Consider the following 10,155-nt stretch of genomic DNA (forward strand, 5'->3'; position numbering starts at 1 on the left):
TGATTTCTGTTTATTGATGATTATATCCTCCTCCTCATATTATTATGGCCAGTGTGATTGTAGTAAGCTTGTAGGCCCTTTTAATTGCAAAATCACTTGAAATAAGATATATGTGTATATATGTTATCTTATAAACTTGTCATCATGGAGATTCGGCTTTCACTAGTTGCATGAAGCTGCTGTGCTTTGAATTTGTTTCAATAATCATTTATTCTTGTGCAGTATTAGGAAATGGATAGTGATCATCGTGAAGTGAGTTCATTTGAAGTCAAGATAAGCTTATAACTTGTTTGCCAATTTACCTTTGCCTAGTTTGAGCTGGATTTCTTAGATTCAATTGTCAAGTGCTACTGTCACTTAGGAGTTTGATTTTTTGTTGACAAAATGTACTTTTCTTTGTTTGAAAAAAGCAATAAGAATATGAAGTCTTGCCTTCGGAGAAAGCTTTGCTGATGGCAGAGGCGCTGAAGAGTGAGGACCAAGTTAACCTTTGAACTCTTAAGCGCATTTCTGTAAATATTGATGACATAAGCTTAAAGCAAATAGAAGCACATTCCTTAAGTCTATAGATTAGATCAATGAAGTGAAATTTGCCTGCTAGAGAAACTGAATGGATGCAATTACAATTTTTTGACGAAGATGATGTTGCATGCATAAGTTTCAGCCCTTAATGGCAATACATATTTCAAAATAAAATCCTGTTGGGAAGTTGGATTTTTTTATACTTTAAAAGTTTCCTAAGAAGTCTAGTTCATCCACAGGAAAAAATCTTGTCCATTTCCTTTTACTTCTTCCTGTGTGCATCTATTCCCTCATGGAAGTGAGGTTATGGACTCTGTGATACTTGTACATTGTGCATTCTCTATCAATTTAACACATCTTTTACACTTACCATTTTGTGAAGATAATCTCAAGAAATTTTGTTTATGTTATACAGGAAGAGGATAAATTTTCTTGTTTGCGATTTAAATTTGTCTCTCAGAGTGAATCGGAGGTTAAGTTTGCTGATGTTTATGCTGTTAACTTCATTGGTTGGGGTTTGGTACATGAGTCTTCACTTGGCAGTGCTGAACGATCTGTTTCGGTTCATTCTTTAGAGGTGGCACATTTCACTAATTTAAGCCACTAAAATTGTCAATTTTCTTTTGAACACTTTATGTTCCTTTCAACTGGTATTTTCTGTTTGCTTCCACAGATGTACCGGTTCACAGTGCATGTTGTTCACAATTCAAAGACCCAAACGTCTCTCTGGATCCCATCAGTTTACACTTTCGGTCATAAAAATTTGGAGATATGTAAGACTTGGGTTAATCAGATTAATGCTTCTCTGCTCATGGAAGCTAAGCGACCTAAGAATCTTCTGGTATGTTTGAATTTACTGTCATGACTTGTTAAAATTGTCTGGTTGCTCCTTCTTTACATTCTTTAGTTAGAAGCTCAAAACCTAAGGTAGCAGAGGAGTTTTTCCATTTCTTGCTATGTTTTTTTTGTTAAACTTAACTTTGTGACTGATTAGGTTTTTGTTCACCCAAAGAGTGGGAAAGGACATGGATGTAGAATATGGGAGGCAGTAGCTCCATTATTTTCCCAGGCCAAAGTGAAAACAAAGGTAAATTTGTGTCTTATTTAAACTTCATGATTTACAGTTTACTTGATCAAATAAATGTATTATAAAAAGTTATGAATATTTGAAATTAGAATTTAAAATCGTGTCAGTCATTATTAGAAATGATTAGGTAATTTAAGTGTTGACTAGTGTATCATACAAGTAACTTATCAATTCAGGGACCAACATGATTAGTAATCTAACTTGCAACAGTAGATATCTTGATTTTACCATTGTTCCCTCTCCATTTGGTGTAAAAGCGCCTATTTCCCCATTCTCTAGAATATGATATAAATAGGACAATTAGTTAGAAACTTAAAAAATATATTATAAATATATTTGTTCTATAGAGTAGTATACTTTAAACACTGTAGCATTCTTGCAAAAAAATGTCTATGTGCTGATCATCCATTGTTAGAGAATTCTTGAAACCAAGTTTTACATGATTCTAGTTTCATTTGAAAATTCAAAATATTGAAAGAGCTATACTAGAAAAGAAGATATGACACTAAATTTTGAAGAGGGTTTCAGGTTTGGAATATAAAATGATTCTTGTTGTAATATTTATAATACTAATGTTAAAAATTAGTAAAGTCCAATGATGCGGAAATGGAGAAAGGTCAACTGTCCTTATTTTTTACTATATGATAATTTTCAATTATTGACCTGTAGGTACACCAAAAATTCTATTAACCTCCACACTTTCATAATAGAAGGGATTAATATCTGGTCCTAGAGTCCCATATAGTAGCTTGGTACAATCCCAAGTTGATCAATTGGATATCTTCTCGTCTATCGTTCACTCTACTTTTTGTACAGGTAATAGTGACAGAGAGGGCTGGACATGCACGTGACATTTTGGTCTCAATTACAAATAAGGATCTGAATTTATATGATGGTGTTGTAGCTGTTGTAAGTATTTAACCCTTTTACTCGTGGATTTCCTAATTCTCGAGGTACATGAAGCATCATTCTTGAGGAAGACATCAAGTTTTATCACTGTTCTTGTTTTGTTACCCAGCGGTTGCTTGTGTATTTTGTACAATACCTCCGAGGTTTAGTTTTTTGGTTTCGGTCCTATTCATGCTTGTTGCACAGTGGCCAAGGGGTAATTGGGCCAATAGTTAACTTACTTTGCAGTGTGATATTCCATACACAGGATGTCCACACTGATCTTATAATCTTTTTATTTCATATTACTGGGTTAATTTCTTAGACTTCATTCATTCTCTTATGATTTCTTGTTTTCCATATGTTACTAGGGTGGTGATGGATTTTTCAATGAAATTCTTAATTCTCTTCTCTTGTTGAGGCATAAGGCTCCATATCCGCCGGCTCCTGGGAATTTCATGCACCCAGTTGAGAGTGAGTGGAATATCTCAGTTCAAAATGTTGAGAGAACTGTTTTCGAGCCCTGTAAGCATAATGAAGACGAGTCTCCACTTCTCACAGGCTCTGAAGATGTTGGACCTCAATCACAGATTTGTGGTATGTTGAAAGATAACATCTCCATGTGTAGTGTAATAACATTATACATAAGATACTTGTGGTGTTAAGAGGGATGGCAATGTTCTGCCACACCTGTTAGAGTATACTTGACAATAAAGAACTTTAATCTCTATGTCCAGTTTATGATGCGTTCTCTCTGCCTATTGTTTTTCTTGTGTTTTCTGCAGAACAAGACCCTGAGTTTCTTTTCCCAAATGAAAAATTTAGATTCGGGATTATCCCAGCTGGATCAACTGATGCCATCGTTATTTGGTATTTTCAGCATTACCTTCTTTGAATTGCTCTTTTTATTGGTTACGTGATAAACTGGCTAGTTAGTGTCTACTTTGAGGAATGTGAGATTCTTGAGTGCATTTCTGCTGATATTCATCTGCACATCACAAAGCTTATGCAGGGTAAAAAGATATCAAAAGAAATAATTAAAACCTACCCTATTTCCAACAAATCCAAGAAATCCATTCAAGAGTGTACCTTGCTGGTGAATCTTGTACGACGGAAAAATGGAATGAGCTGCCTTGAATTCTGAATTAAATGACACTTCCCGTAATCCCCTGATTCTGGGGTTATACTTCAATTTCTGAAAGAACAGAAACTGCTTTTATCTTTCAGATGGGACTTTTGATGCTCGCCTAAAAATCTGGTCAAATATGCCATCACTCCAGCTGATATTTTACTGGATATGATAATTGTGTTTTCGTTTTACGTTGCAGTACGACGGGGGCCCGGGACCCTGTAACATCAGCATTGCATATTATCCTTGGAAAACGGGTGCACCTTGATATAGCTCAAGTTGTAAGATGGAAAGAAACACATGCATCAAATGAAGAACCCTGTGTACGCTATGCAGCTTCTTTTGCTGGGTATTCTATTGCTTATAATTAGTGAGCATTTTATTTGCTTAATCGTTGGGTTTTAAGACCATGTCTTCGGTTGAAGTTCTTCACATCAGATGTTTCAAATACTATCTTTATCGGTTAGCTTGAAATATCGCTTATTAGTGGAGAGGTACTCTGCAACTTTAGGCAGAGAACTTATTCTGCTAATATACATGTTCTCTTTTTGTTTGTACTTATATAACCATGCAGTTTTTTGTCTGAATTGAAGATCTTCAAGTAATTCTTATGCACATCTGTCTATTATGAACCCTTGATGATACCTCTTAAGTGGCTTTCTTGACCATGATTTATTGCATTCATTAGTGAGATAAGAATTGAGATCTCATTGTTTCATTCAATGCAGAAGAAAAAGTGCATATCCAAATTTATGAAACAATATAGAGTTCGCAGATCAGTTTCATGGTGTTCTCATTGTTAAAATTTAGTACAGTTCCTTAATTTTAGATGTTCTGATACTGCTATCTTTGGGTTTCCTTTTTCTTTAAGAATTCATGTAGAAAAACCTAGTGAAAATGAGCAACTTCATTCCAGGTTATGCATATCTGTCAAAAGTTCTTAAAGTCAAAATTTGCATGAAGGTTTTATCAAAAAAGGAAAGAGAACAAGGTTTGGCTGTTCCTCCAATGGACTTGCTTGTTATGAATGTCTACTCTGGGCAATGTCCCAGTTATGTGTTCCAGCGGAAAGGAAAGAACTTTGTTGCATGCTTCATTGTACCTCAATCATCATTCTGAGAACTATTTCTTGATAATTATTAGGTATGGCTTCTATGGAGATGTCATTACGGAGAGTGAAAAGTATCGGTGGATGGGACCTAAGCGATATGATTATGCTGGCACAAAGGTTTTCCTTCAGCATAGGTATGCAATTAGTTCGCTGTTTTAGTTGATTGACTAGAAAATAGGTGTTGGTGCTCTTCCACATTTAAATCCATCCAGGCTTATGTATAGGTTTTGTAATTTTGGTTTCCTTTAGCATGTCTCTTTGCAAACTGCAACTGACACTCTGATTGTATGGCATCTGGAAGCTCTTAGAATCGTTGCCACCTCAGTGTTAGTGTCAGTATTTGTGATTTATCAAAGACCACATGTTACAGGTGAATATGAAGCTTGAATAAAATACTGCAAAAAGAAAGTAGTTCGTGCAGCTTGTTGTTTTATTGGGATTATTTCACTTTTCATACCCAAAGTATACCCCTTTTTCAGTTTTAGTACCCCATGTTTCTAAGTCATTAGACTTAGTGCTCAAAGTTTTTAGTTTTCTCTGTTTATTTTTCGCAAACAATGTTAGTGGTGATTGAACATGAGACTTTGTTAGTTTTGTTAAATTATTACTGGGTAATTATCTCTACATCACTCCGCATTTAGCATGTGTTTTTATTTCCATAATGATTTTAATTGGGAGGAAATATTTGAATTGGTATTTCCATAACGATTTGAATTAGTATCTTTTTTTAATAGAAATTGGGTTAATTTTTTTTTCTATATTATTGTCCTCAATTATAAAATTGAAATTAAACTAGAAATTTTTTGTGTGCTGAATATAATGGCAGCCGAACATGCCCTGATATAGACAAGATCCCGCCTAATTTTCCCTCCAAAATTGGGTTGACCGTTTGTTTTAATGGTCAACCTAACGGAGAGTACTCAGGCACATAAAAGTTAAAAACTTTGGATACCAGAGAAAGGGATATACTCTGGGTACGAAAAATGAAACTATCCCTTGTTTTGTGAACTTTTTGAAGTTAAACTTAATGCAGTTAATATTATTATGATATTAGTTATATGCAAATGCCATGATTTGTACATGTTTTGGTGGGTCAAATCCTGAACTCTAGTAGTCAAGTAGGAACAAAATGAGAAATGATCAAAATTTTGCGGGTAGACAGTTGCATATTGCACACTACAACATGCAACCTAACTTTTGTACCAACAGTGCAGGCTCTGCAAATTAGAGTTATCTTTATACTTGGTTTTCAAGATTGCCTTTTCAAGTCTGATATTGCATCGTGGAGGGCAGTTCTGGAATTGTGCTTTCATGCTGTTGTAGTTGGAATTATGCTTTAAATGACATCATTCCATTTTTAACTTAAGTATTTATTTTCTTCTTGAATGTTTTTTTCAAGGTCATATGAGGCTGAAGTGAATTATCTTGAAATTGAACCTGAAAACAGTACCTCGGGCTCTGAAACAGATCCTCGAGTTAGTGATAGCATACTTTGGTGTCTTCCTAGAAAGCCTGGCAGGGCGAGTTGTCGCGCTAACTGCGCTGTATGTAATATGAAATCCAACGAAGCAATGGTCGGATCCCCCAGCCTGGCTCGGGACTTACAAGGACTGAGATGGTCGAAGTCCAAAGGACGTTTTCTTAGTGTTGGTGCTGCTATAATATCTTGCCGGAATGAAAAGGCCCCTGATGGCCTTGTAGCTGATGCTCATCTTTCTGACGGGTACCTGCATTTGATACTAATAAAAGAGTGCCCTCACCCTTGTTATCTATGGTAATCTTAATGACTCTCTCTCTCTCTCTCTCTTTTAGTTATCTTCCATACTACTAGGACCTGAGAGCTATATTTATGACAACTTATGACAATAGTTTTTCTCATTTGGTGAATCATTTATGCCAATCACTTGCAAGCCCGTAGCATTTAATTGCTGCCAAGCCTCACACACAACTAATAGTTTGGTCAACTACAATCAACTTGTAGTTATTTCTTCCAGCTCCTTGTTTTCATCTTCTCGAAATTCCAAGTATGCAGGGTTAAGGCAAAAAGTTTTTCGAAGCTTATGTAGATTTATTTGATTCCATATGCAGGCACCTTATTCACCTTGCAAGGAAAGGTTGGGACCCCCTGGATTTCAACTTTGTTGAACACCATAAAGTATATTTCTTCAACTTGTGTTCTTTTTCTTGGCTCATTATCTATATATGCACAATTCATTCCGACATTTTCCCTTTCCTGGCCAGACTCCCGCTTTCACATTCACATCTTTTGGCAAGGAGGGTGTATGGAACGTGGACGGCGAGCTTTTTCGAGCACATCAGCTATCTGCTCAAGTATTTCGTGGTCTCGTTAGCTTGTTTGCAACAGGTCCTGAAGCATAGGGTAGCTGATGAGAAACATGCATATCTGTACTACAGCCATGTAAGATACTTTCTAACCTCACAGATCTAGTGTCAAACAGTCACAATATCATCATCCTGAATAGTTCAGATGGATAAATCCAACAACAAAGATTTGGAAGGACTATACGAGGAGTCGTTACCGTGCACCTATCAGAAGGCTGACCCTTAGTCTGCAGCTGAATTTTATGAATGCTGCGGGAGTGCATGGTGACAATATTGTTCATTCAAGACGAAATAAAGTTTTATGGGCTGGAATTTATCATTGAACTCGTGGCAATTAGAGACTGTTGTCCTCAGGAAGCACATATCAGCACAACCACTCTCCCAAGAGACTGCAACGAGACATTTGGCGAGGTTCATTTCAAAATTTCAGAGGCTCTAGATACCATATATTGTGCTATTGGACAACAAACTTCTACCAAGAATAGTTTAATGAAAATTTTCATTTTTGCTGTAATAAATGGCAAAGTTTCGTAGATTGAGCTGGGAATTGGCTAAGTTCTTGCATTTGTTCTCCTAGTCACTAGTCCTTAATCCTGCATTTTGGGTTTTTGCTTGAAACTCTGGTACAAACTTATGTTGTACAGAACTAGGAATGACCATCTGCATTCCTGTCGTCCGGAGCACCTCTAATTCTGAAACATCGGAGTACTTCTTATTTTAATCGGAGAAATATGTCTTGTGTTCAAGGTAAGCGTTACCAGTTGAGTGCGGCTATCTTGTCCACCCGCCACCATTTGAGAACTGGTGAAGAACACCGACACCGTGGAACCTCCCAATCAATGTCGTCCCTTTGGCTACAAAAGTTGCTGCCTCAGCTGACACTAGTGGGTGGCTCTATGTTTATTAACAATGAAAAGAAACAGTGTGTTTATTAACAATGTTTAAGGTGCAAGATTGTAGTCAAATATTGAATTAGAGCAACGATTCATAATCTTTGTTGAATAATAGCATCGAAATTGATGATACTAGTACACATCCCATCTTCATCGCATATGGTTTATATGTCACAAATCATCAAGATGTTCTTTCATAATAAGATCAGAAAGTGGAAAAATCACAATGAACAATATCTCGTGTGAATCTTGGCGTGAGCCAAGAAAGTGACAAGTGAAATTTGTGAACTCCACCTATGGTCAAGTTCACTCTTTATAAACTATAACATCAACAATTCATGTGATTTATTGATCAGAAGTGGACTGTTTTGGAGGATAATTGACAAACGGAGGAAAACAGTCGTGTTGTCGTTTTCTTGGTACGTAGTTGCGAAGCACTTTCGTGACCCTCCATGCCTGGCCCATAAGTTCTAGCAACTGCATTTTATCCGAAACTCAAATTTATGATCTATCTTTTATAAAAACAAACTATTATTATTGGACTATTTGATCGTCTCCGTCTCATAAATTCGGTGTTGTGTTAGGAGAGAGGAGTGCACTGGCAAAATTAAGCTTTAGAAGAGTAAGTGAAAGACGTAGGTAGATATGAAGACTTGGACTATGTCAACGTCTTCCCTTCTTCCATCCACCAGACACATACTCCGACAAGCATTTAATGATTTGAGAACTAAGTCAAAGTGTTCACATTGGATTCAGTACCCAATTTTTTGTTTCTTAGTTTCTTACTAATACCACCAGCCTCCCTTTAATTACTTAACTCATCAAAGTTCAATTCTCATAACTACCTATGACACTAATTTTTATTCTAAGATGTTTTTTTTTTTGTTCAGGAGGTTCTAACCACATAAGAATCAGGAATATAGGGCTTTTTTTCTTTTTTCCTCTGACTCTTTAATTAGAAAATATTGATCTTAGCGCACTGCTACATTTAAGAATGTACGATTAATATATCCCACTTTTTGAATAAGGTTTATAGCAGGGTGGTGACTCCTGAATCAATGATGAGATGCCGATGGAGTGATTTCATTGGTTTAATATATTTAAATAGTATAATTGATCATTAATAACAAAATAATTTAAAGTCATAAGATTTTAGACCCGTGATTATTTGCATCACTTTAATATGGACCATTTCTCTTTGTTTTTTGTTCCAATGGAATAATTGACATTTTTTTTGTAAACCAATGGATGATCGACTTAAATCAACAGTTAATTGAAAGTTTTAACTCTATTTGATTTGATTTGGTATGATTGGAATACATATTTTGCTATCTAATATGAATAATCTCATGCTATACAAGTTGGACATTTATTTAAATAAATTGTGAATTATTAGCAAGAATACAATATTATTATTAAATAAAATATTTATATCGGAATAAAGTTAAATATTAATAATGAGTTGTGTCCCCAAAAGTTAAATACTAATAATGAGTAAATTATTGAGCTTTGAATGTTGGTTGAAAAGTCAACCTTCGCCTACTTCCATTCAATATTTAATACGGTTGATATTTAAAGGACTACAACCCATTTGTCTTTTTTTTAAAAATAAGAAATGTATAGTAATTATTTATATATCTAATACGTAAAATATTAAATATTATTAATATATTAAATTTAAATAATTCTTCTATTTCCTAACCATTTAAATTTTTAAATGTACTAATTATTTATCATGGTTTCAAAAACAAACCAAAAAAGATATTTTGAGTTTGAATTTTATTACCACATATTTATAAAAAAAATTCATATTTCGGGTTCGAATTATATTGATATGTATTTTTAAAAAGAAATATTTTTATATTTTGGGTTCGAATCTCATCATTATATAATTATAAAAAGAAAGATTTCACATGCAAAATTTGATCGTAAAGAATGCGTGTAAATCATTCTTTTATTTAAAAGTGTATATTCAGATTTTACGTACAGGGCGCACGTAACGGAGAACGTGTTAATATATTAATATTAAATAATCCTCTTCTAGTATAATTTTTTTGATAAGACACGTTATTTTATAAATGTAGCATAATACATTAAATATATAAATAATTTTTTTTTTCTCAAACAACATAAAATTTTTGGATAAACAGTCGTTTAGCAAATATATTAAACTCGATTTTAA

At 34.7% G+C, this 10,155-nt stretch overlaps 1 protein-coding gene across 3 annotated transcripts in view; it reads left to right on the top strand.

Moving 5' to 3' along the window:
• Positions 1-7,646, top strand: part of LOC105160643 (ceramide kinase) — an 8,367-nt gene extending 721 nt beyond the window's left edge. The window contains exons 2-12 of one of the 3 annotated variants that reach the window (XM_011078120.2): positions 983-1,099; positions 1,196-1,363; positions 1,517-1,609; positions 2,426-2,518; positions 2,869-3,094; positions 3,283-3,367; positions 3,826-3,975; positions 4,770-4,871; positions 6,137-6,511; positions 6,826-6,892; positions 6,979-7,646. In XM_011078120.2, coding sequence (XP_011076422.1) covers positions 983-1,099; positions 1,196-1,363; positions 1,517-1,609; positions 2,426-2,518; positions 2,869-3,094; positions 3,283-3,367; positions 3,826-3,975; positions 4,770-4,871; positions 6,137-6,511; positions 6,826-6,892; positions 6,979-7,116 — 1,614 coding nt within the window. In that variant the 3' untranslated portion in view covers positions 7,117-7,646. Of the gene's footprint in view, positions 1-937; positions 1,100-1,195; positions 1,364-1,516; positions 1,610-2,425; positions 2,519-2,868; positions 3,095-3,282; positions 3,368-3,825; positions 3,976-4,769; positions 4,872-6,136; positions 6,512-6,825; positions 6,893-6,978 lie in introns of all 3 variants that reach the window. The other 2 variants (XM_011078119.2, XM_020693324.1) reach the window with 2 other exon arrangements.

The sequence above is a fragment of the Sesamum indicum genome, linkage group LG4 (genome assembly GCF_000512975.1).
Source record: "Sesamum indicum cultivar Zhongzhi No. 13 linkage group LG4, S_indicum_v1.0, whole genome shotgun sequence".
In the NCBI taxonomy this organism is placed as follows: domain Eukaryota; kingdom Viridiplantae; phylum Streptophyta; class Magnoliopsida; order Lamiales; family Pedaliaceae; genus Sesamum; species Sesamum indicum.